Source organism: Lepidochelys olivacea, assembly GCF_965140295.1.
Source record: "Lepidochelys olivacea isolate rLepOli2 genome assembly, chromosome: 6".
Taxonomy (NCBI): Eukaryota; Metazoa; Chordata; order Testudines; family Cheloniidae; genus Lepidochelys; species Lepidochelys olivacea.
Window position 1 is genome coordinate 79,607,572 of NC_140416.1, and position 27,276 is coordinate 79,634,847.

The window sequence follows — 27,276 nt, forward strand, 5'->3', positions numbered from 1 at the left end:
GGGTTGTGGTTAATAAAAAGAATTATCAATAAAAAGGCAAGTAGAATCAAGTAAGTTTCTTTAACTCTTTTTTCTTCCTCTCATCTTAAAAATCCACTACTTCTCCATCCCAGAGAAAACTCTATCCTAAACACAGTAATTGATTTTGTGGTAAATAGCTACAAAATTATAGTGTGCTGGTTCTGTATCAACTACATCTTATTTTGTGAAAAAGTTAAATACTGTGAGTAGGCACAATTCAGCTGAGATATTATAAAGCACACACACACACAAATTATATCGAACACCAATAAAAGTACATAGTTGCCTTCATACCTTCAACCGGAAGTTGAGAGGCATATTCTGAAGGCAAAGTTAAGAGAGCAAAATCCTGAAGTGCAGCAAGCCAGAGTTTGCTTAGGGTCCCAAGGTCCGCCTGGACTAGGTCCAGAAGTCCATCGGCTGACGAAGTTAAATCTCTGTAGTTTTCATCTGTAGAGTTTGTGATTGTCAAAGTTTGCTTGTGTGCATCACTTTGGTTTTTTTCTCTTTCAACTGCAACTATGTAAACCTGTTCAAAGATTGAGAGAGATAGAGCAATAGTTATAGATTTTAAGGCCAGGAGGGACTACTGCACGTCACAGACCACAGAGCTTCCTTGAATTAAATCCTGCTTCAAGTCAAATAGCTGTGGTTGAACTGGAACATATCTTCCGGCAAAATACCCAGGCTTGATTTAAAGATTATCAGTGATGGAGAATCCACCACAATCCTTGGTAAGTGGTTTCAATTGTTAGTGACTCTCACTATTAAAAATTTGCACTTTATTTCTAGTCTGAATACATCTAGCTTCAACTTCCAACCATTGGATCTTGTTATCAATCAAAGAGTCCTGTAATATCAAATTTCTGTCCTCATGTAGGTACTTATACTTTGTGATTAAGTTACCCCTCACCTTCTCTTTGAGAAGTTAAATCAATTGAGCTGCATGAGTCTTTCACTGTAAGCAAAAGCCCTGTGTAAATAAAGATTTCACACACTGCAAAGAAATAATGAAATTAGCTCACTACCGTGATTTTTTCAACAGTGGGGAGGGAGGAGCACAGATGCCTGGTTCCATCTCCCTTCAGTTGGAAAAAAAATCATGGTTTGGGGCTAATTTGGCTGCTCGTGGGAGGTTAACTTCCTGCTCAGCTGGCTGGCAGGGAGGAAGATGACCACAATGTATGGTGATTTGGAGCCTTGGCTGACCAACCCCAGGCTGACCCATCTCTGCCCCCAGGCAGGCCCGGAGGAGGCAATGCAACATCAGCTGTCAAAGAGCTGTGGCCAAGATCTGGAGCACAAACAAGTGTGTGAGGGAGCCCTGCCCTGGCAGGGGGATTGGGGCATGAGGAGGATGGATCCTGGTCTCATCCCATTTTCCCCACACTGTGACAGCCCTCCCACCCCCGACACCATTTCAGGGCAGGACACCCTGCACACACTTGCTCATGTTCCAAGTGGTGATCCTGGGCTCAGCTTTCTGGGCTCAGCACCTTGCCGACTGGTGCTGCAGTGTCTCTCCCAGGCCTGTTGGTGAGGGGATGAGCTTGAGGCTCCTAATAGCTATGCATTGTGAGCACTGTCCCATGTTCCCTGCAGTGGTGGACTTAGTCTGGAGTGAGCTGGGTCCTGATCCCTGCCTGGACTGGACGGCACCATGTGGTGAGAGATATCGACCCCCCTCAGCCCACCACCCTCCTAAAACATGGCACCAGCCTGCTAATTCTCCATGAGCAGCTGCAGCCCAGGCAAGGAGGCAGAAGCTGGGATGGCCTGTTTCTGTCTCCCCACTGTTGGAAAAATTGCAGCAGTTGGGGAGGCAAGGGCAGGTGAGGGAGAACAGGACTCAGAGTCAATGCATGAAATTCAAATACTTTCCTGTGATGTTGCAGTGAACAAACATTGACACAGGACCTTAACATAAGGCACATTCTCCAACCCTTTAATCATTCTTGTGGCTCGTCTCTGTACCCACTCCAATTTATCATCATCCATCTTGAATTATGGACACCAGAACCAGACACAGTATTCCAGCAGTAGTCATACCAGTGCCAAACACAGAGGTAATGAAACCTCTGTGCTCCTACTTGATCTACCCTTGTTAATACATTCATGTTTTTGGTTACAACAGTCACACTGGGAGCTCAGATTCAGCAGATTATCCACCAATGATCACCCTATTTTTGTCAGCCACTGCTTTCCAGGATAGAGTCCCTCTCATGTAAGTATGGCCTTTGGTCCCAAATATATGACCCTGCATTGGTCATAGAAATCTAGGACTGGAAGCGATTTCAAGAGGCTATCTAGTTTATCTGCCCACCTTGAGGCAGGATTAATGATTTGTGTGTCATCTGCAAAGTTTATCAGTGATGGGGCTATATTTTCTTCCAAAGTTATTGATAAAAATGTTAAATAGCATAGGACAAAGGGCCAAACCATCCCTGACAGGTGTCTGTCTAACCTTTTCTTCTAAACCTCTAGTGATGGGGATTCCACAACCTCCTTAGGTAAGAAATTCCAGTGCTCAACTATCTGTACAGAAAGTTTTTTCTTATACCTAACATGAATCCCCTTGCTGCAGACGAAGCTTATTATTTCTTGTCCCACCTTCAGGGGACATGTTTACTTCCTCTGAGCTTACAAAATGCTCCAGATTTTTCTGTATCGGTGACCTGCCTTCTTTATTATTTATCACTCCCCCAATCTACAAACTTTATCAGGAATAGATTTTATGTTTTCTTCGAGGTTATTTATGTAACTGTTTAAAACAGTGTAGGGCCATGACTGATCCATGCATTATCTCACTAGATGGTGACTGCTGTTTACAATTACATTATAATTATAGATAAGTTTGCTAGTTTTTAATCCATTCAATATGTACAATGTTGATGCTTTAATGTTCTAGTTTCTAAATCAAAATAATCATGTGGTACCAAGTCAAATACCCTACAGAAGCCTAAGTATATTACATCAACACTATTATCTGTAAAAAGAAGGAAGAGTACTTGTGGCACTTTAGAGACTAACAAATTGATTTGAGCTGAAGCTTTTGTGGGCCACAACTACTCTTCGTTCTTTTTTGCTGATACAGACTAACCACTCTGAAACTGTTACCTGTATCAACCAAACTTGTAACCTTATCAAAAAAGAGATAAAGTCAATTTGACAAGATCTATTTTTCATTAATCCATGCTGATTAGCATTAATTATATTACCTCCCTTTAGTTCTTTATTAAATCAAGTCATGTATATAGAGATATATAAAATCATGAGTGGTATGGAGAAAGTGTCACTGAAGGTCAACTGAAAACTTCAGCAGTTCTGGGACCACCACTTAAAAACTTGGTCATAATCATTAAGTGTTCGCTATATATCCTAATTATTACAATCTCATCGCTTACTTTTTCACAATGAAGCTCCTACTAATCTTGATTTTTATTTCACTTGGCACAGTATTGGATTATCCCTAATCAAGTCTGATTTAGGGTATCCCTCTAATCTAAATTGCTTTTAAAAAAATCCATTAAATGACATTTCTAATCCTTTAATTCTAGAAACAGATTAACAGATACATAGATTTTAAAGACAGAAGGGACCACTATGACCTTAAGTCTGACCTCCTGCATAACACAGGCGATAGAAACCTATACAGTAATTCCTGCCACAAAGCCCTTAACTACTGCACAAACATGCAGTAGATGTTTGTACGATTGCATACCATTTAGTGAGATATCCAGTCTTGATTTAAAGACTTCTAATTATGGAGAAATCACCACATCCCAATGGTTAATTACTCACATTTTGTGCCTTATATCTAGTCTGAATAGTCTGGGGTGAGTTTGTTGTCTGTTAGTTTGTTTTTGTGGGCTTGCTTGCCCTGAGCCTGCTTGACTGCAGCTTTCAGTGTGGTCTGTTTGAGTGCAACCTCCCTTAAATATAAAAAATGTGTTCTTAATTTATAAGAGTACTTTAAATGGTAAATTTATAACCCTATTGTTTAAAATGAATTTACCTTTTCTTGCCATTTTTAACACATTTTTATTGAATTATTGTTATAAGCAGAAAAGTTTTTTAAAAAATAGTTACTGTTTAATGCTGGGGGGGGCATGAAGAAACTTTGTCAATATCAATTTTCACAGCAGACTTACTGCCCATTGCCACCCTTACTTCTGCACTGCTTCTGGCAGGGGTACTGCTTTCAGAGCCATCCAGCTCTAAAGGCAGCACAGCCGCCAGCAGCAGTGCAGAAGTAAGAGTGGCAATGGGGTGCTAAGTCTGCTGTGAAAAGTGATGTTTGTTTTCACTTTTCTCAGAAGACTTACTAACAGACTTCACAGCAGACTTGTTAGCTAGCTGGAAGGCTGTGAAAAGTGATATTAATGAACATACAAATATCACTTTTCACAGCAGGCTTACTAGTTTCCCATTGCCACCCTTATTTCTATGCTGTTTCTGGAAGTAGGTGCTGCCCCACAACCGGGTGGCTGGAGAGCAGCAGCTGCTGGCCAGGAAACCAGCTCTGAAGGCAATGCTGCTGCCAGCAGGAGCACAGAACTGCAGAAGTAAGGGTGGCAATGTCATACCAGGACACCCTTACTTCTGTGTAACGTTTGACCCTTGCTCTGGGAAAAGGGGCTGTGGAGGGGTTAAGGCAAATTCTGGGGTGGGGATAGCCACCGCAAGCCTCCTGTAGCACTGCCCCTGCTTGTGTGTCTGATTGGCACACACAAAAAAAAAGAAAAAAAAAGTAATTTATAATTTAACAATCTCAGTGTTGTGATTTAATGTAGCTCTTCAGCAACTGAACATTCAAGCGCTCTAATGTTGTCTCAGTCCCACCTATTTAGCCTCAAGACAACAAACCTGCATGCAAAATACTACAATCTCCAGAGTCCAATTTCCTTAAAGTGGTGATAATACAAATATATATTTTGTTTAGGAACAACGATCACTGTATTATACGCTTACAATACTCTTCAAAATAAATACACTACATCACAATGGAAAGGTGGGTGTAATTTTCTAAAACGTTAGATTTAAATTATATATTTTATAGCAGTTGCTCTCTGTTTTGTGCATATACTCACAAGCCCCATGTAATAACTTTGGCCCCAGTTTGAGCGCCCTGGTTTAGAGGACACGAGAGAGCCAGATTCACATAATAAACATTCTTCAAACTGAGGCCAATAACCACTCCCCCCACAAAGAAAAAACACCACCACAAAGAACAAACCCCCGCAAGAGTAAAAATAATGCAGGCAGAAGTCCAACAGCAGAGTGGACGCTATCCAGTTTATTGCACTGAACACAACACATATTACCCTAAACTTCTGACTGCTAGCACCTGGCACTGGATGACAGTGGATGGATCACTCAGTAAATTGCCCTTTCCTGTTCACTCCCTTTGAAGCATCTGGCATTGGCCACTATTCAAAGACAGGATGGACCATTGGTCTGACCCATTATGGCCCTCCTTACGTCTAGTTTCAGCTTCTAACCATGAATTTCATTAATCCTTTTTCCTGATAGATTTAAGAGCTGTGTATTATCAACTGTCTTCCCCATGCAGTTTCTTGTAGACCAGCATCAAGCCACCTCTTACTCTACTCTTGGATAAATTAAACAGACTGACCTGCTTGGGTCTCTCACTATAAGGCATAAAGAAAAGGAGTACTTGTGGCACCTTAGAGACTAACAAATTTATTTGAGCATAAGCTTTCGTGAGCTACAGCTCACTTCATCGGATGCATTCAGTGGAAATACAGTGGGGAGATTTATATACATAGAGAACATGAAACAATGGGTGTTACCATACACACTGTAACTAGAGTGATCACTTAAGGTGAGCTATTACCAGCAGGAGAGCGGGGGGGGGGGGGCGGGGATGGACGGACGGACGACCTTTTGTAGTGATCATCAAGGTGGGCCATTTCCAGCAGTTGACAAGAATGTCTGAGGAACAGTGGGGGGGGGGAATAAACATGGGGAAATAGTTTTACTTTGTGTAATGACCCATCCACTCCCAGTCTCTATTCAAGCCTAAGTTAATTGTATCCAGTTTGCAAATTAATTCCAATTCAGCATTCTCTCGTTGGAGCCTGTTTTTGAAGTTTTTTTTGTTAAAGTATTGCCACTTTTAGGTCTGAGATCGAGTGACCAGAGAGATTGAAGTGTTCTCCAACTGGTTTATGAATGTTATAATTCTTGACATCTGATTTGTGTCCATTTATTCTTTTATGTAGAGACTGTCCGGTATGACCAATGTCCATGGCAGAGGGGCATTGCTGGCACATGATGGCATATATCACATTGGTAGATGTGCAGGTGAAGGAGCCTCTGATAGTGTGGCTGATGTGCTTAGGCCCTATGATGGTGTCCCCTGAATAGATATGTGGACACAGTTGGCAAAGGGCACTGTTGCAAGGATAGGTTCCTGGGTTAGTGGTTCAGTTGTGTGGTGTGTGGTTGCTGGTGAGTATTTGCTTCAGGTTGGAGGGGCTGTCTGTAAGCAAGGACTGGCCTGTTTCCCAAGATCTGTGAGAGTGATGGGTCATCCTTCAGGATAGGTTGTAGATTGTTGATGCGTTGGAGAGGTTTTAGTTGGGGACTGAAGGTGATGACTAGTGGCATTCTGTTATTTTCTTTGTTGGGCCTGTCCTGTAGTAGATTACTTCTTGGTCCTCTTCTGGCTCTGAATAGATATGTGGACACAGTTGGCAAAGGGCACTGTTGCAAGGATAGGTTCCTGGGTTAGTGGTTCAGTTGTGTGGTGTGTGGTTGCTGGTGAGTATTTGCTTCAGGTTGGAGGGGCTGTCTGTAAGCAAGGACTGGCCTGTTTCCCAAGATCTGTGAGAGTGATGGGTCATCCTTCAGGATAGGTTGTAGATTGTTGATGCGTTGGAGAGGTTTTAGTTGGGGACTGAAGGTGATGACTAGTGGCATTCTGTTATTTTCTTTGTTGGGCCTGTCCTGTAGTAGATTACTTCTTGGTCCTCTTCTGGCTCTGTCTATCCATTTCTTCACTTCAGCAGATGGGTATTGTAGTTGTAACAATGCTTGATAGAGATTTTGTAGGTGTTTGTCTCTGTCTGAGGGGTTGGAGCAAATGCGGTTGTATCATAGAGCTTGACTGTAGACAATGGATCGTGTGGTGTGGTCTGGATGAAAGCAGGAGGCATGCAGGTAAGAATAGCGGTCAGTAGGTTTCCGGTATAGGGTGGTGTTCATGTGACCATCGCTTATTAGCACAGCAGTGTCCAGGAAGTGGATCTCATGTGGACTGGTCCAGGCTGAGGTTGATGGTGGGATGGAAATTGTTGAAATCATGGTGCAATTCCTCAAGGGCTTCTTTTCCATAGGTCCAGATGTTGATGATGTCATCAATGTAGTGCAAGTAGAGTAGGGGCATTAGGGGACGAGAGCTGAGGAAGCGTTGTTCTAAGTCAGCCATAAAAATGTTGGCATACTGTGGGGCCATGCGGGTACCCATAGCGGTGCCACTGATTTGAAGGTATACATTGTCCCCAAATGTGAAATAGTGATGGGTGAGGACAAAGTCACGAAGTTCAGCCACCAGGTTTTCCGTGACATTATCGGGAATACTGTTCCTGATGGCTTGTAGTCCATCTTTGTGTGGAATGTTGGTGTAGAGGGCTTCTACATCCATCGTGACCAGGATGGTGTTTTCAGGAAGATAACCGATGGATTGTAGTTTCCTCAGGAAGTCAGTGGTGTCTCGAAGATAGATAGGAGTGCTGGTAGCATAGGGCCTGAGGAGGGAGTCTACATAGCCAGACAATCCTGCTGTCAGGGTGCCAATGCTTGAGATGATAGGGCGTCCAGGATTTCCAGGTTTATGGATCTTGGGTAGTAGACAGACTACCCCAGGTCAGAGTTTTTTGTGTGTGTGTGTGTGTGTGTGTGTGTGTGTGTGTGTGTGTGTGTGTGTGTGTGTGTGTGTGTGTGTGTGTGTGTGTGTGTGTGTGTGTGCGCGTGCAGATTTGTTCTTGTGCTTTTTCAGGGAGTTTCTGGAGCAAATGCTGTAGATTCTTTTGGTAACCCTCAGTGGGATCAGAGGGTAATGGCTTGTAGAAAGTGGTGTTGGAGAGCTGCCTAGCAGCCTCTTGTCCATATTCTGACCTATTCACGATGACGACAGCACCTCCTTTGTCAGCCTTTTTGATTATGATGTCAGAGTTGTTTCTGAGGCTGTGGATGGCATTGTGTTCTATACGGCTGAGGTTGTGGGGCAAGTGATGCTGCTTTTCCACAATTTCAGCCCGTGCACGTTGGCGGAAGCACTCTATGTAGAAGTCCAGTCTGTTGTTTCGACCTTCAGGAGGAGTCCACCCAAAATCCTTCTTCTATAAGGCATGTTTTCCAGATCTGTAGTCATTCATTTTTGAACCCTTTCCAGTTTTCTGATATCTTTTATCAAGTGTGGACACCAGAACCAAAGACCACATTCCGGTAATGGTTTCAATGATCACGTGTACAGAGGTAATACCATCTCCTTGCTTCTACTCAGTATTCCCCTGCTTATACATCCAATTATTGTATTTACCCTCTTAGCTACAGTGTTGTTCTGAGAGCCCTGTTCAACTGATTATCCACTATTACCCCGTAATTCTTTTCAGTATCACTGCACTGCAGGACATAGTCCCTCAACTTGTAAGTGTGATCTATATTTCTTTGTTCCCAGCTGCACATCCTCGCTTTTGGCTGTATTAAAAAGTATGTTGTTCAAATGAGCCCACATTACCAACTCACTTAGATCACATGAATAAGTCCATACTGCCTAACTGAACTTACAAGCAGTCATACAATGAGAAATGTGTATACCTTGCCTGAGACATGTTCGCCTACAGAGCATCCCTGTGACAAATTAAATGCCAATTAAATTTACAACTTCACTGGTGAATGATGTATATCCAAAATAGATAACTACAATGGACAACCACAAGTATCCAAGCCATCTCAATTTAAAATTGACATTGAATCACTATGGAATATTAACAAGTCTACTACTTTATAAGGTTTAAAATGCACCTGTGTGACCACATTTAATTTTTATATTAAAGCAAGTTTTGTTATCACAAACTGAGTGTATAGGTGTTCATACATTTGGTTGTGTGTAAATTCAGTAGAGAATAGCAAACTTATCATGGTTGTAATTTGTATAAAGTTATTTCATTATGCTTGAAAGGACAGCTCAATACTCTCATCATACAGTTGCCAAGAATCCTGTTATAAATCTAATTTACTAACCTCTGCCCAAGCTTTGAGAACAGCCAATATCTCCATAGTTGAGGCACTTTCATTGTACAGCTGACTTTGCGCTTCTTTTCCAGCTTGTACTTTGGTCAAGGATGATATGAGCAACTGATGAACCCTTCGAAGGTCATTAAGGTCACTAACTACACCACTTGCTATCCAGGCACTGCAAACCTAGTGATGTACAATAGAAAGTGTGATCACAGGAAAAAAAATGTAATTTAGATAGTCCAATTTTATCTGTAAAGTTACTAAACAAGCTTTTTTTCCCCAGTCAGGTATAGTATCGTTAGTCCCAAATTAAAAACAATGTTAACTGGAATTAATATTGAATACACTCTGGTTACTGTATCCAACTCAGGGGCCGTGCATGCTGGCTAGTTTCCTCCACTTCTACGCCTCCCTCCTGTGACCTCAACATTTCCAACACAACCACAGTTCCTTCTCCTTCCTATTCCCCAATTTTGCCTATGCATCAGCAGAGTCACCCCCTCTTACCTTCCCTGCTGAATGGATCCAGTGCAAGGGATAGTTTTGGAAAATAAATTTGATCGAATAATAGTAACTTTTTGACATTATTCTTCAGAAATGACAATCTTCTTCAGCACAGGCTGATGAATAATATTTTGACACAGAGAATTCAAAAAAGAATTGCTCTTCTCAAAATGGCTGCTATCTTCCACTGTTTTCACAGGGAGCGAGGTTAAAGGCTGTCCTTAGCAGAAAGTGATACATAATTTGCTCAGAAGAACTTTTAAGACAACGCATAAAGTTAGTGGGCTCAAAACAGGGGTAACTGGGTGAAATCCTTTTGCTTGTGATGTACAGCATCAGACTAGTCTTCTGGCTTAAAAATCTATCCATCAGAGGAGATTAATTTTTAGAAAGGGTTTCACTTGAAAGTTTTAGCTTTAAACACTTGCCTGACATGCTTTTGCTGTGACATCAGGCGGGGTTTCTGGAGCAAAGGCAGGCCGAAGTGCAGCTCCAACCTAAAGAGAAATCATTCAACACTTAGCAAAATAATAGTCTGTTTCAATTTTTCTTATAAACTATACAGTTCCCTTCTATTTACACCATGATTTGATTGGGAAAATGATTAGAAATTAGTTCCTGCTGGAGAACTGTATTGTTCTCTCTAGTAGCTAGATGCCAGGTATTACTTGGAATCCCAAGATGTTGCTGTCTTACAGATACAGACTGGTTCTGTGGCCAGATCATAGAATCATAGAATATCAGGGTTGGAAGGGACCTCAGGAGGCCATCTAGTTCAACCCCGTGCTCAAAGCAGGACCAATCCCCAATTTTTGCCCCAGATCCCTAAATGGCCCCCTCAAGGATTGAACTCACAAGCAAGTAGGCCACACTCACAAGCAAGTAGGCCAATCCACAAGGATTGAACTCACAAGTGGGTTTAGCAGGCCAATGCTCAAATCCCTGAGCCATCCCTCAGTGATGGGTATGAAGAGTCTTTGTTTGGAGGAGGGTAGAAAAAGGGGAGACCGAGGAGCAATCTGACAGAACAGTTATGCTTTTTCCATAAAAGAGATGGTTTCCTCTTTGAGACAGTGAGATTAAAGCTTGTTTCCCCTGTTTGCTAGGGTCTTAAAAACCAGAACAAAGAAAGCTTTTTCCTCCCTGAACTCTTAACCCGATAAAAAGTTTCCCAAACCTAACAAAACATTATTCCAAACCTTGACGGGCCTAAAGACACTTAAGAGGTGGGATTTCCTTACGTAAGGGGAAGCTGGGTTTAAGGAAAAGAAAGCAGCACAATATTAATAATTAGGATAAACAGATTTTAACTTGTGTACCTACGGGAGTAAAAGAGACAGAACACAAACCCCACTCATTTCACAAAGAACAAGGTATGAAGAGACACTGATCAAGGCACATGGATTTCACCAATCCTTCATGCTGAGGTTTACTTTCACTGAAGGCAACTGAAGAGAAATTTTCCCTGATGATTTAAAAGATTCTTGTAGAAGAACTTAGGATACATTGCTTAAGTTTGTGTACGAGAACTTAAACTTAAGATGCACTGCTCTTTGTGGCAGGGAATGTATCTTTATATGAACTTGTACAGTGCCTAGCACAATGGGGTGAGGCTCACTGGGGCCTCTGGGTAATACTGTAAGAAAATTATTAAACAACAGATAAAACCTGATTTAAGCACTGGTCTCTATAGTTAGGAAATTCCTCTTTAAATTTCTCCCTTACACTAGATCTTCAAAAGCTGATACTTTGACCCTAAAGATTCTCATCTTAACTCCCTTCCGCCCCTCAAAGGAACTGAAACATTCATTAAATTGTGCAAATCTTTCAAAATTCCTTTTTTTAAAATCATTTATTTTATAGACCAAATTCCTATTGAAAAAGTATCCTGCTCGTTACTTAAACCATTTATTCTATAGACCCAGAGATTGAAATGTTTTTTGGAGCCAAAGATAAAATTTCACTATAAATTTTGCCATGCAGATCTCATGCTGAATGAGTGATTGTGTCACAAAGATTTTTTTTGAAGTCTCAGGTAATGCTGTGCAGGATGCAAATGAGCATTCATTTGTTTCCAGGGTATCTGTAAAGTCTCTATCTTCAAATTTGTTGTGGACAGATAATCCAGATGGAGTTTCTCCTAGTTTAACTTTCTGTGGTAACAGAAATATGGGGAGCACTTCAAGCCAGAGCCTGTGTGTTTCACACCTATGCCCATCTTGGGTAGTGCAGACCAATAGAGAGGAGCTGGATTTATAAGAAGTGGAAATGGGTAACTCCTTCCTGAATGGGGGAGGGGGAGGGCACGCAAGGTGCTAGCTTCCTTTAAGGAATTCTGTGTGGGCTTTGCTCAAGAAGCCATTGTTTGATGTTGAAAATCTTTGCCAAATGGTTGTCCTATATCTATCTTCTTTCTTTTCTGGTTAAATATTATTGAACAGGTTGTGGTGACACAACTCTCAGAGTATCTAACTGTTTCAGATCTCCTGGACGCCTATCATTTTATGAGAGGACCTGAAATCCTCAGAGTATTAAATGAAGAACTGGTGCCCATACCAATATTATCAGATCTATCAGTGGTCTTTGATACCATTGATCATAAAAGTATTGTTGACTTGTCTTACGTGGCAGGAACAGATAGCCAATTTCTTTTCTTGTTGGGTGTCGCTGGACATGTCAATGTGAGATTCAACAGGGTCTCTCCCCACTCATCCAGAGGACTATCAGGGCACGCTAGGAAGGAGAAATGGGCTACAGAGCCTTACGTTTTCTGATAACACAAAGTTGTGTGTGTCCATTTCTATCAGCCCAGATGATGTAGTTAAGTGCCCTATGTAATATCTGCTAGAGACTGGAGTATGGAAGCTGGCCAAGGATAGACCCAGATAAGATTAAAATGATGCTGGTGAATTGGGATACAAACCAGAAAAATATGGCAAAAGTTATATCTGTGCCTTAATATAGGATTCATGTCTTCTATTTTTGATGCGGGTGTGCAGTGCAGGGTGAGGGTTTGATTAGATTACTTCGCCAGAGAAATGACCATGACAGCATTTTTCATCAATGACAGGCAGAAGGCTGCAACTTTCTCTTTCATAAATGGACCTTGTTATTGCAGCACACACTTTTGTTATCTCGAGAGTAGATGACTGCAAGGGCCTCTTTGTGAAACTAAATCATAAATTATTTTAGGAAACCAAAACTCAAGCAAGAATACAGCAACCTATATATTAAGTGGGATATCTCATTATGGCTACACTTACACGAGTGCTTTGTTATATAGAGTGGCTTACTTACGGATTACCAGGTAGAGCTTAAAGGGGTTGGTTATAGCTTACAAAGCCCTAAACGGCTTCCAATCTGCCTCCTCTCCACGCAACACAAATTCAACAGAGGTCCTTTGGTTGGTGCTCCCTCCGTTAAAGGAGAAGAGAGGCTGCTGGGAGGAGAGTGTATTTGGAACTTACTCTCACACCCTTGGTCTGAAGTAGCCAAAATCTGTTCATCTTCAGGTCACTGTGAATCCCATCTATTTTCACAGGCTTTTGGGGAAATGAGGATTGTGAGGGTTAGCACTGATAAGGAGGGTTGAATAGTTGTTTGCTTGTGTTATGGTTGGATAATAAGGATTTAAAGACACTGCAAGACTTCTTATTTATGTATATCAGATCTATTTAGTGACTTTTCCTCACTGAGTACTATGCTCATTAAGAGTGAAGTAGTAAAAATTTGGGAACCTGAATTACTTGAGCACAGTTTTTTGGTTTTTACCATTTCCTTAGATTTGAAATGCACTTCTCTTGTATTATAGGCACACCTATAAATGTTATTTTAAAAAATTACAGTGTAACATCTTCACTTTTTCATTTGCCATGTTCAAAAACAAAACAGATTTTGCTTTCAAACCCAAAATCTTTAGTCTAAGCAAGCACAAAGTTTCAACCCTGAAGTGAAAATAAATACAATAGTTTCAGTGACAGACAAATTGAACCCTGATTACAGAACTAGCTACTGAAAATTTTCTCTTCGTTATCAAATTGTCCATTTTTTATATAAAATTTTTATAATCAATAGGTGCTTACATTGGCTTGATATTGCTCCAGAATTACATGACCAGGAAACTCTGGTTCTGGAACAGATGCAAACCTCCGAACAACAACTAACAATGTCTGAAGCCCAGAAAGACGGAGCTGGTCACTGTGATCTGTGGCAGCCATAAAAGCCATGCGGATCAAGTCAGCTAAATGCAATACCAAAAAGTCATCTGGGGACAAAAGAAAAAAAATCATTTAATAAAAACAAACTTGTTCTAAAGTCTAATTTATATTAAAGATGATGCAATTGTTTCTGTTTTTACATAGTTGGGCCCCAAAGCATTCAAACTTATTTTCTACTTTACTATATGCTAAGGGAGCTTGCATTTCCTTTAAGGAGTTGTTTATACCCAAGAGCATGTCACTTGTGAGTACTACATATAGTGGATCCTAAACAGGAGCCTTTACTCTCCAGAGAATCTACAGTGAACAGTTCCCTTTGCTTTCAAATGAGCACCTTTTGTCTATTCCCCAATCATGCAATGATATCAGCCAATATTTTTCCATTTTAAGGTAAAAATTTTGAAGGAAATAAAAACCTCTATATTTGAGGCAGCAACATTTTCAGATTAGCATGGGGAAGCACAGAAAATTAATGGTGTGTTCATCGGTAATTATGCAGATTATGGAATAAACAGAGCAGTGACACTAGTTTCTTGGATATTCCTAGATTACAAAATTGTGTTGCAGTACACAGGCACCAGTTATCGCTTCTAGTTGCCAATGTTTTCTATAGGAACAATGGCGCCCTATTTGCATGTCATGCTACAACAGCTGGGTAAGTGAATGTCAACACTGCAATTATATGCTAATATTATGACTAATTTACCATTGGTCTGTACCTCAATGAGTACAGGCTTCTAATCATTTTAATTAAAGGCTGCAACAGAGGTTATGAAGAAATCTATAATGAATTTCCCTTAAGTCACCAAATGTTAAAACATAAAAGTTAAGTATTCTTTGCACGCTATAAAATTCTCTCGGCATCTCAGTTAGTGTAACACGTACCTCTTGAATCCCTTTGTTTCCTTTCCTGAGCCAGCGTTATGTCAAAATGTGCCCTGCCTGCATTTTCACAGTGGCTGATAATTTTACAAACACACTCTGCAGCAAAAACTCTAGTGGACCATTTTGGATTAGTGAAAGGGTGGGATCTCTCATCACTTTCAGAGGTTAACACATCATCATCCTCTTTAGCTCCCTCCTCTTCTTGGGTAGTATCCACTGAAGCTACTGAGGTGAAATCTATATTTTTTAAAACACCGAAAAGAGAAGGAACACAACTGATTGCTGAAGGAATTCAAACACATTACTGACTTGTAAGTGCTAGCCTTTAACAGGTTAATGGGTCTAGAAACTGCAGAAAGTATGTGGTGGCTTTTAAGTTCCTGCAGCACCTAATCTCACTAGCCCTCGAAGATGACCAGGCTGCTCCTTCCATGGATTACTTATTCCAGTTAGTACCATAAGGTGGTCAATGATTTTGTCTCAAGATATTCTGCAGTCATGGCTTGGTCATATTACTAGACCCAAGGTCGATTACATGTTACTGAGCTTTACGGTTAAAGTAGTCCTGATGACATTAATAAATGTTGGTATCTGCACCAAAAGCTGTTTTATAGGACATGTCTCTATGAAGAAACTAAATATTCCTTATTACTATTACGATTGTTCACTTGGAAAGTTACAGCGGATTTTGCAAGATAACTTTTTTACAAGTTCATCTCTCTTCTCAGAGTCACCACTTCCCACATCTGTTGGAGAACCTAGAGCTCGAATAAAAAGACAAATGGACCAAAACTATCTTTTATTTCTTACATAATCTTTTGAGGAAGGCCAAGGTCAATATCATGAAAGCAAACCCAAGTCACATGGATTTATGAATGAAACAAAACAAATCCCAGGAAAGATTTTAGATACAACAGAAACTACCAGTGTCCCAAATCGCAGGTTGTTCTCTTCATGTACAACTAGCCAGAATAAAATAAATCAAAATAAAAGTCAAAATAGTTTAAACCAAAACTGATGCTTTCAGGGTCATAGCTTCTTCCTGAACTCAATATTCCCCAAGAGCCTCTCTTTGTAGTTCCTCCTCATCATTTGTTCTCCATCCTTAGAATTCAGTCCTTTCAGAATATTCAGTAGGGTAACTAGTTCAACCTGCTCTGAATGATTCATTTAGAAGCATAGCTCTGCATCACTTCCTCCATTAATAACAAAGAGCCAATAGCTTAAGGGAATTTTCTTCTGGATCCCCAAAGGGCCTCACAGCACAAGTGTTTACTGCATTTTAATTTCTGCTATGGGAATAAATAAAATCGAGGACCAGAGGTAAACCCCAAATTTCTGAACATTAACTATTCCAAACCTCCATATTGCTAAAAACTCATATCTTGTCCTATATCCAAAATTCAATACTGAAAACCAAAATTTATGATGAAACCTTGATTTTATCAATATATTGTTATCAGTCAAGACCTTTATAAAAACAAGGATTGACCTGCTATTGAATTATGATTGAAAAGTGATTTTTATTGAATGTTTTGAAATCAAATACTATTTCACTGTAAACCATGCCATTAAAGTATAACAGAAATGTAGAAAAAGATAGATAATTTTTGTATGACTACATTTCAGCAGAACATTTCAAAGACTGTAGGTTTTCAAGATTTTAGTTGCTCTTATTTATTTACTGAGAACAGCCACTTGATTAACAAGAAATTGACAACACAGCAGAATCAAGACCGAAGCAAAAGGGCTTGTCAAGATTAATTTTATATCACACATTCCAGGAAGGAGTCTTACTATTGACATATTTTCTCTAATGTCTATTTAGAGCTAAAGCAGACTCTACTAACTGTATGGGTGTGGACTATAAATTTCATTAGGTACAAGCACAGCTGCATATCATGCACATGACCAATACCATAAGATCCTCAGCACGTTGCTTTATAGCAACTAAAGATTAATTGAAAAGGAATCCACATACTATACACTAGTATCAAGAACTAGCCTGAACCATTATCTCAGATGTGATGATATTTTCCACTCCAAAGTTTGTAGAAATTTGAACTTTGTGTCTCATGCCTTTCATCAAGTAGGATAAGACTAGTCAAGGAAAGTGATACTGTTCACAAGGCCTTTTCAGAATGCAAAAGGCAGTCAGGAAAGATCAAGTAATTTCCCATTCTAGGGAAAAAAGTTCAAGTATCAAACATTTAAAATAAATAGCAGTAATATACTTTTTTCACAATCTGTCTATGTCTAAGAGATGAGACTGATTACTTCTCTCCTGTAAAGCAGAGATCATATTTGTACGCCTTGTTTTATTACATTCCCAGCTAGGGATATGTTAGCACTTACCAGCTGAGGCAGCAAGAACATCTTTACAAAGCTTCAACCAGAACGAGAGCTTTTCCACTGCCACTGATGTGAGCATATGACTTAGGGTCTCTTTGATATCTTGACATAGTCTTTGATCCAATTCTTTGTCCAGCAAGCTCAGCAATGCCCCCTCCAGTCCAACTTCTCTGATGTTAATCTCTGTTAAGAACACAGTATTATCTGAGTGGTATGCATCACAAAATTGCCAAAACACAGGAGTGTAGAAATTCAGTTATGGTGCTTAATAATTACACATGTCATACACTGCAAACAGCAAATATCTGGTCTTGAAACACTTAAAATGATTGCTTAAAGTTCTAATGCCATGCCATTTGGGTGCAAAACCAACTTTAAGAACACCACATTATTCAATATTGCCCCAAATAAATTGCACCCCAGTAATTTTTCTAGCTTTCTCCAGCGTCATGAAATGCATGTCCAGTGTGAATGTGGCTTTGTGTTATGTTAAGCTGATTTACTAGAAACTACTGAAGTGAGGATGTTAATGTTTAGCTCGAACTGCTTGGTTAAAATCCCTATACCCATGTTAACGTTTTACTTTCTGAAGAATTCTTCACTGTCTGCTAACCCTTGTTATTAGCTTTTGAATATGTAGCAGGTTATTAAGGTTTTTTTAAATGTAATTAGTCATTCAATAGTTCGCTTAGAATTTACTGTAATGGTTACAAAAGTACAAGATTGAAAATGGCCTTAGACATCAGTAACATCCAGTGATAAAGCTGTGATGAGGATCTGTAGGCAGCAACACATGCCACCAATACAGCCAGGATGGGGAGGAGCAAAGAGAAGTACCCGTGATTTCAAGTTAAAGAATTTTTAATTAATTGTAAATTGAGTCTGTGACCAACAGGAAATGCTTCTTCTGACAACATTCTATTCTACTCTGGTTCTCATACTGTGCCCATCCATTTGGTATCTGAACACCTAAAAAAAATTTGTATACTTTGAAGTTGATGACCTGTGACCCTGTCTCAACTTTGAATTTGTCTTGGTAGAGATCATAGGGTATCAAGTTCACAATTTATATTTTAATGCTGCTAATGCTGACAGGTTTATATTGATTAGTAGAGTGAAATGTGCTGAACACAAGTAGGGGAAGTTAAATAATAAGACAATTAGCATTTGCTATGCTAAAAAGGCAACATTTATTTAGTGTGAGGCCAAGTGATTTTTCGGCAGTCAAGGTAGGCCCAGAGGCTTAACCAAAGGTCATATAATTGTGTCTTCTCATGCTGTGTGACAGACAAGCGTAGAAAGACGAGTACACCGCATAGTTACATTAATAAGCTTAAAATAGAGTATGGGGGAAAAGAGGATTTTTGCAACTATGTAACTACAGAGATAATCACTTGATTTATTAAGAAATTAATTGATGTGAATAGCTTGTCAGTAGTTGAAAGCCTAAGTATGGTCACCCGGACCACCACACACAAACAGAAGGGCAGGCCTAAGTTTCTTATGCTAGTAGAAATGGGCAAATATCAGGGTGGGTGGGTGGGTGTGTGCGTATGTATAAAAAACTGGATACTTTCCTATACTCCGGGTACATCAGGTTTCTGAAACACTGTCAATTGGATCAAGACCTGTTCTCTGATATGCTCCACTTACTGATTCTACCTTTGTTTTCCCATATCTTAGGAGTATGTGAATAAGTTTATAATCCTAAAAGCTATCACTTTATGCTGTTTAGTTATATTAATGAGTGGACTTGTTCTGATGTTAAGTAAAGCATTTATCTATATATCCCCCATTGATTCCGTACTCAACAAGTACCATCTGTGTAGCCACCCGAAGGGAAGAAACTGTGATGATAATAAATATTACCAGTGCAAAAATTGTTCAGGCTACAAAGTTAAGGTTAAATGATTCTCCATGTACCAAAACAGCTCTGAAAGAACATAATGGTAACAAAATACACATATACAGACCATCTGGAAATTCTCAGTTATTACCGACAGTTGATTATTCTCATTTCTTAATATCACTAAATTTACAAATCAGCACTCAAAGTGGGCCCTTAACTAAATTCACCCATGGTGTAATCCTATACTAGAGAAAAAGAGGCTTGCTAAATGCTAAAATAACATTGTCACATAATCTCTCTGAGATAGGTACAGTAAATATTAGTGTGCACCAGCAGGGTCTATATGGACCAATTAATGCACAACATGTTAGCCTGCTTTAGCAATCACACAGCTGTAGTACACACCGTCACACTATGTTGACAAGCCCTTAGTGTAAAGGAGGCTGCTGTGATGTACATTTACACTCCAGCTTGCCACAAACTAAATATTCATACAGATAAGCCCATAGTCCTCTTAACAAACAAAAATAATTGGGTCTCCCTCGGGGCTTCTTCTTTTTCCACCAAAACTTCAAAGGGTGCAATGGAAGCTGGCTGACGAACTCACACATAAGCAGTACACATGACACCTGGTGTTCAGTACTTTGAAAAACCAAACCCCTTACTGTATTAACATGACCGACTAAATTGTATGTTTTGGGGGGCAAGGACTGACTCTGTGTGCATATATAGCACCTACCACAATGGGGCCCCGATCCCACACTGGAGCCTCTCGTACTACTGCAACACACAAAACAAACACTATGGACTTAGGAGCCTGAAGTATGGAACCCCTTCTTAAAAATCTTGACCTAAAGTTTTTGGAACATTTATATTAATTTACTATTGCAGTTTTACAGTACTGTCAATTTTCAAAAACCATGACTAAGGTACCAAAAAATCATGAGATTAATTTAAAGATCACAATTTTTTAAAAAGGGTTTTTTATCTACTATTTGGTTATGGTCACTGTTAGGGTGCACTCAGGACAAATTTTCAAGCTCTTCTCTGCAACCCTGGGGACTTTTTTTTTTTTTTTCAAATGAAAATTGAGATTTCTCTCTCTTGGATGGCTCCAGGAGTTGGGGCTTTAAGAAAAACACCAATTATTATGACACTCATGACAAAATTGTGAGGCTTGGCAACACTGCTGTTAGCATTGTTTTATCACTGGGAGATGCCTAAAAAGTGTCAACAAATATAAGTACATAAATATCACGTTTTAGGAGAAAAAATATTTTGAGTTAAAGGTTTTTTTAAATGCTACAAAACAAATAATCTGCCATCTCAGTTTAATTTAGAAGGGAGGGTGCTTAACGATCCAAGTTCAGCATGAGTCCAGCACTGCATTCTCAAGGCTTAATGGACATACATTACCTGGAGTGAAATCTTCTCTGCAGTCTTTAACAAAGGTAACAGCATGTTCTGATACCTCAGCTGCTTCTCTTTGCACAAGCTGACGCAAACAAGCTAGTACTGCTCGTCTCAACAACAAGTAGGAGCTACAGAGATTCACCTGAAATATGCAAACAAAGAGAGTAAGATGGCTCACAACCTCTGTAGCAGCTACCCAATATGACTGTAGTCCAGTGCTTTCTGATTGATTACTGTTATGAAATAGACTGTGAAGTTCATCACCAAATAACTCTCCTATTTTGCATACCTTTGTAGATCTAAAATTAAAAGTTTACAATATTGTAAATGCTTTGGTAACCACAGTAATTTTAAAGTTCTCTCAAGTGAAATTATCCTACAGATCTAGTCATATCCATCTCTCATTGAAGTCAATGGAAAAACTTCCACTGACTTCAATGGAAGTTGAATCATGATCTAAATGAATGCCTATTTTACTCTTATCCAGAGTACAAAATTACAGTGTGGTATGAAAACTGAGTCCAAACGAAGTCCACTCATATCACCATTATAGAGAGCAAGGAATGATGAAAGAAAATTACGATACAACTACGGACAAGTAAACCAAGCTCAAATAATTCCAAGATCTGTACATGAAAGTGAGATTGTAAGAGAGAGGGCAAAGAGAAAAATAAATGGACAAGGTTTCTTTTGAAAATATCGTCCAACTAAATTAGGCTGTAGTTATTTGTTTTGGGAAAGGTTAGGGTTAGGGATGGGCATGTCGCGTGGAGACAAGTCACCTCTCCTGAGCCATTCTCCAACATGGCTGTTTAGAGTATCATTACTTCAACATCACAAGATCAGCTTCTGCTTTTTGTACTGAAATCTCATGCCAACACAAACATTGTTCCTGGAGCAAGGAAACAACTTTAAAAAACCCAAGTCTTGCACCTGAGGTTCTTCCTCACACCCCCACCCCCAAATTTTATGACTATCCTGAAAGTAATCCACAGATACAGTAAGCTTGTCAAGTGGCTGGGCAGGGTAACTAGACCAATGTTTATACAATTTACTGTAATCCAAGCTTAGATTATAACGAGTAAACAACCAAAATGAGCATGTGTCTAAGTATGTGGACGGTAAAGAGGTTATCCTTTATAATTAAGTAACCTTCTGCCCTTATCTGTCACGTAAAGGCAGTGGTTTTCAACATTTTTTTCATTTGTGGACCCCTAAAAGATTTTGAATGGAGGTTCAGACCGCTTGGAAATTTTAGACATAGTCTGTGGACCCCCAGGGGTCTGCAGACCACAGGTTGAAAACCACTGCTCTAAGGTACTGAAAAAGGACAGAGCTGAGCGTCTGCTGCAGAGAACCTTTGCTGAGGGGTCATGCTCCTCATTTGTCATTGATAAGCCAACAGTCACTCAAAATGAGATTAAAAATAAAAAAAATTAAGGACACAAAGAATAAGTGATATGGAATCTCAGTTTCATTACATTTAAAACTAATTTGTCTCTCTGCTTTTGTATGCTTACGCATGCGAATCTGCAAAACTCATTATGAATTATACATTTTTAATAGATACAAAGATATGCTCTGCATAACAATTCTTTTGTAAAAGAAATGAGTCAATTAGCATCCCTGCAAGATACTTTAACTGAAATTTTAAAGGGTACAATTGAATCTTGAATGCAACACTTATTCAAGCAGGCCGCATCTCCTGGAAATCTGGCATGCTTAAAATTGCAGCTCACCAGATAAATTTTATAGGGAAGGACAGAGCACTCAAGTCAGGTGGCAGGGAAATGCGAGAGACACATACTTCATATCTCTCATTCTCCCACATTTTAAGTAGGGGAAAAGGGTAACACATACAATGCAAGCAACACATAAAAATTAACTTAAACCATTTCTGCATTGCACATGTTAAAGTCAAACAGATGCAAAATTAAGTGCACAAAATGAAACACATGTGCCAGCTGCAGAAGGTTAGAAGGGATTTGGTTAGGGTGAAATCAGATGAACATCATTTGACATGCTGAAGGTATTTTACTTTACATTAATGGTTAACCAGAGAGAGAGAGAGACAGAGGAGGAGGAAATAAAAAACACTGCTGCAAACTGCTGAAATTTTAAGATTAACAAGGCACTGGGACCTACCAACACAGAATTATCCAACAAGATCTCCTGCACAAAAACAAATGACAAACCAGTCATGACAAAATCAAAATACAGATACCACAATGATACTCACTACAGCAAGGAAACCATAAAATGTAAATTCAGAATATTAAATTCAGAGTGTTATCTCAAACATTCCACAAAATCCTCATTTGCTTAGTCCAGATACCTCATCATATAATGTTGAACATCTTTAAAATGTAAGCCAACAGCCCATAAAACTCATTGGGTAAAATAAATGTAAAAGCAGCTCTTGAAAGTGGTCATTTAAATTTATATATATATTTATTTGTATTTGAACATGTTTTCTTTATGGTCCTATAGCTGAAAACCTGAGCATCCACCCTCTGCAGCCATCCTATGTATACGAGATATATAAATAAGAACGTAGTGTGTATCTGTAAAGTTAGCTGTAAAATTAATATTAGTCATCACTAGATACAAAAGGTTATTTCCACAACCAAGTATTTAATTGCCAGAACTTGACACAGAAGGTTAAGTACCATGCAGTTAGATGCAAAGCCGTGGGTAAGAAAATCCTCTTTCTAAAGGAAGAAAATTTTAAGATGCTGGTTTTTTGTTTTGTTTTGGGATAGAGGTGCGTACTAGGGGAGAATGGGGAATGAAGATGAGGGTGGGATGATGATGTTCATTTTATATAACTTTTTTATAAAAAACAGTCCTCCTTTAATTATTAAATATTTTAAGAACAGTCTAAAATTAAGTTTGAACTCATAAGTTTTCAATATATTGGCAATAGCCTTGGAGAAATAGGAAAAAACCCCTCCAAATAACTATTGGTAATTACAATTGGTAATTAACATAACTACTCTCAGCAACAGTGTTTTCAGCTCTCTCCTCACTAGTGTGTCTCAATGGATATCAGAAAAACAGTCTGTTCTCTGACAAGAGCCTCTTTACCTTCCTCCCCGTTACAAATAATTCCTCAGCACAGAATGGTGGTATTATAAATAAAATATAATACCACCTAGCTCTTATTTAGCATTTTTTACCTTTAGAGCGCAACGTGCTTTACAGAAGGTCAGTATCATCCTTCTTTTACGGATGGGAAAACTGAGGCCCAGGGAGAGAGATACTTGCCCAAACTCACCCAGCAAGCCCATGGCAGAACTGGGAACTGTACTTATGTTTCCCACGTCCCAAAACAATGCCCTGTCCATGCCTCCTATTAAGACAACAATGGTAATTGTTCAGGCAGACCACATGCCCTACAAAGTTCTACTGAGTTCAGTGAGGCTTCCACACAGATGCAGGGTCCACCTGCATGGTGCTCTCTGCAGGAATGGGGTCTAAATAAGAAAAGTATATATCAAACCCCACTCATTCGGAGTTATGAAACAGATCTATTTCCAATTACTAAACTGTATGTATTAGTGTGGAGGGCTTTGATTCTGCAGTGAGCTCCTCGCAGACAGAAATCTACAACTGCGTGGAGTCCCTGATTTCACTGGGACTCTGTGTGGGCACAAGAATCTATCCACGTAAAGCTCCTTGTAGGGTTGGGGCCTAAATGAACACGAACACACACACAAATTACAAAATATATTTTGCTCTAATTAACAAGTGTAGGTAAGTTTTAGTTTATGAAGTATTCCATAATTTACTGTAACAATTTCACAAGTATACTGAAATATTCTTCTGTAAATAAATTAACTCTTTGTAATATAAAACCTCACTACAAACACACTATTAATAAATCTTTGCTGAGAAGTGGAGAGAGACCAATTTTTTGTGCAGTTTAGAGAGGTATTACTGTAAACAGCAGTGGACAAGACATTCATTCCATAGATTTGCAAATAGATGGAAATGCTAATGAGTTGTCTGATCAACAGGACAGCAACTCCCGAGTCTGGAGTGCTTTCATAAAAGATGAGTGGAAATGCTTTTTACCTATTAAAAGGAAGATCAAGGATAAAATATGGTGGAAGGGGAAGAAGAAAGAAGAATCCCTAAGGGGTACAATTCTCCCAAAATAAACAGGCTCATGCTTAAACCCAATAGTAATGTGGGGCTCTCTCTGAATCTTGCAGATACATTTCTACAAAAACCTCAAACATATATGGAAGAAATGTGAACTCCATAAGAAATCAGAATGTATGTCTACTAATGATATGCAACAGCTGCTCAGACAAAAGAACACTTAAAAACTCCAAGACAGACAAGCTAGAGATACAAGAAAATCCAGAAAATTTACTCTTTTTTTGAATTTTGAGAAAAACTTTTACACGGAAACCAGCTAAATCATGAATACATAATGAGGGTAGATCAAATCTTGTTAAAACCCTCTCTTGCTACAGCATATTCTTATGGAAGCAGACATTTGATTGTGTGGGAGACAGCTTGAGACAGAAGAAGAATAGGCAAAGTAGAATAAATTGACGAGGGAGGTTGTGGAATCTCTATCATTGGGGATTTTTAAGAGCAGGTTAGACAAACACCTGACAGGGATGGTCTAGATAATCCTTAGTCCTGCCACAAGTGCAAGGAACTGGACTAGATGATCTCTTGAGGTCCCTTATAGTCCTACGATTCTAGTACAGGATTAAAGAAAAAAAATAGAACTAGGACACTCAATACTTGTGCAAGTAGAGGTTGCACTTGGTGCTGTGGACATGACCTTAGTGGAAAGCACGCACTGGTTTGCTTAAGAAGACCTGACCAGCCATGCTAGCATTATGGTTGCTTTCTTGGATTGAACTAATTCTGGAGACATGGCAACTACTATGGCAGTTAAAGGTAATATATAATATTATACAAATGAGATGACAGACCTGAAATATGACATGTTCCCTACCACTTTTGTGTCATGCCTGCAAACTAAAGTGAGAGGGGGCAGCTGTCTTGAGTACCAGAACCACAACAACAACTGCTCACTAGCAGTACAGAATTGACAAGGAAAGTAAACTAATCTAGATTTCTTTAAATTATAAATAATTATATTGCTTATACTGAATATTGAGAAGTAATTGGTTACTTCAACAAACCTTAACCTAGCATAGACGAGAAGAAATACTGGCCAGAATTAAGTGGGCAAAACCCAAAACCCAGCTCATACATTTTGTCAATAAAAGTTTGGCTTGTGAAAGAATGGTAGCATGTATTCTCAGTCAGTAACAGGGGTATGCTCTTGGGAGAGATATAGAAGGAAGGAAACAGAAGGAAGGAAAATGGATAAATGGAAAGGGGAGAAGTGAGAATGATCACGTGCGTATGAAAGACGCAAACCCTCACCCTATTAAAGAATGATTGATTACTAAAACACAGTATTAAATGTATTTTAACAAATGATAACTGGCTGGTTTAAGGAAAATTTATTTAAATGTTTTATGTTTCAAGGCAAAAGTTGAAAATTTAAAAACGGGGAAAAATACATTTTCATAGCTTTACTTACACATAGGCAGCTTACAAGGCTAGACAAGTTGACATGTCGTGGAGCAAACATATGAAGCTGCTGTAGGCAAGAGATGGCTTGAGCCTGAACAAGGCAGTCAGGGTTATCCTGCATCACCGCACAGCCCAGGAGACAAGAAGTTCTTAAGGCTGAAACTGCAGTTTTACTACCTACAGTTAGAAAAACAGTGTTTTAATACTTGCAACATTAATTTTCCTTAAATTTTTTAAAAATAGGTAAAAATATGAGTAATTATACAAAGCATTCACTATTAATAAAATGATTCACATAGGAGTTTCTTCAAGCGATTCATTCAAGCAGAATAATCGTCATCATACTTAGCACTTCTACTGCACCTTGAAACAGACAGTCACAGACAACTTAGTCCTGCCTCAGTGCAGGGGACAGGCCTAGATGACCTGTCAAGGTTCCTTCCTACCTTTCTACGATTCTAACTTTATAAACAAGCAAGCAGGCCTCAAAATACCACTGAGAGGTAGGCAGGCATTATAACCAGTTAACACACGGGGACAATAAGGCACAGAGAGGTCAAACAGTGAGTCAGTGATAAACTTAGAATACCTGACTCAATTCTTTTCTCTAGCCTCGAGATCCCACTCCCCACTTTTTGGACTATTGGCACACTCATTCAGTAGAACTTTCCATACCAATATAAAAGGTCTGTTTTCTTTTTTAAAGTAATATTTCGGGGGGGGGGAAGAGGGGGGGAAGGATTAAGTGATTAATAAAGCCTGGGATTGGCAGGCAGGTAAATGTATCAAGGTAGTACATGCACATCATACGAAGGACTGGGTGAATATCATCATCAATGATAGAGTGCACAAATAATGAATAAAAGGTATACACTTGCAGGTGAGTCAATGGGATGGACATGGACTTTGGCACGGAAACAGCTACAGATACAGGAAACTAAGGCCCTGATCCTATAAGCTGCCTTACACAACCCTGCATCTACACACAGCCCCATGAAAATCAATGAGGTCTGCACACATGAAGCAGCTTACAGGACTTGGGCCTCAACAGAAGAAATTGATGGTGCCTGATCTGACATTCCCTATTAACCCTCCAGAGGAAGGCCAGATATAATGTCTTCCCTGAAGCCTTTTAGTTGCTTTTCCTGTCAAGTCACTATACCTGCCTTGTTTCCCCAGACTCCATAGATCTCTGGT

General features: G+C 39.4%; 1 protein-coding gene across 5 annotated transcripts in view; it reads right to left on the reverse strand.

The window, feature by feature from the left end:
* HEATR5A (HEAT repeat containing 5A) overlaps positions 1-27,276 on the reverse strand; it is a 126,296-nt gene that overhangs the window by 25,711 nt on the left and 73,309 nt on the right. For 4 of the 5 annotated variants that reach the window (XM_084630957.1, XM_084630958.1, XM_084630960.1 and 1 more), the window contains 9 exons: positions 26,087-26,256; positions 22,654-22,680; positions 20,512-20,650; positions 17,250-17,429; positions 14,895-15,131; positions 13,875-14,056; positions 10,221-10,289; positions 9,292-9,471; positions 316-550 (listed from right to left, as the gene is read on the reverse strand). In XM_084630957.1, coding sequence (XP_084487083.1) covers positions 316-550; positions 9,292-9,471; positions 10,221-10,289; positions 13,875-14,056; positions 14,895-15,131; positions 17,250-17,429; positions 20,512-20,650; positions 22,654-22,680; positions 26,087-26,256 — 1,419 coding nt within the window. The remainder of the gene's footprint in view (positions 1-315; positions 551-9,291; positions 9,472-10,220; positions 10,290-13,874; positions 14,057-14,894; positions 15,132-17,249; positions 17,430-20,511; positions 20,651-22,653; positions 22,681-26,086; positions 26,257-27,276) is intronic. The other variant, XM_084630961.1, reaches the window with a different exon arrangement.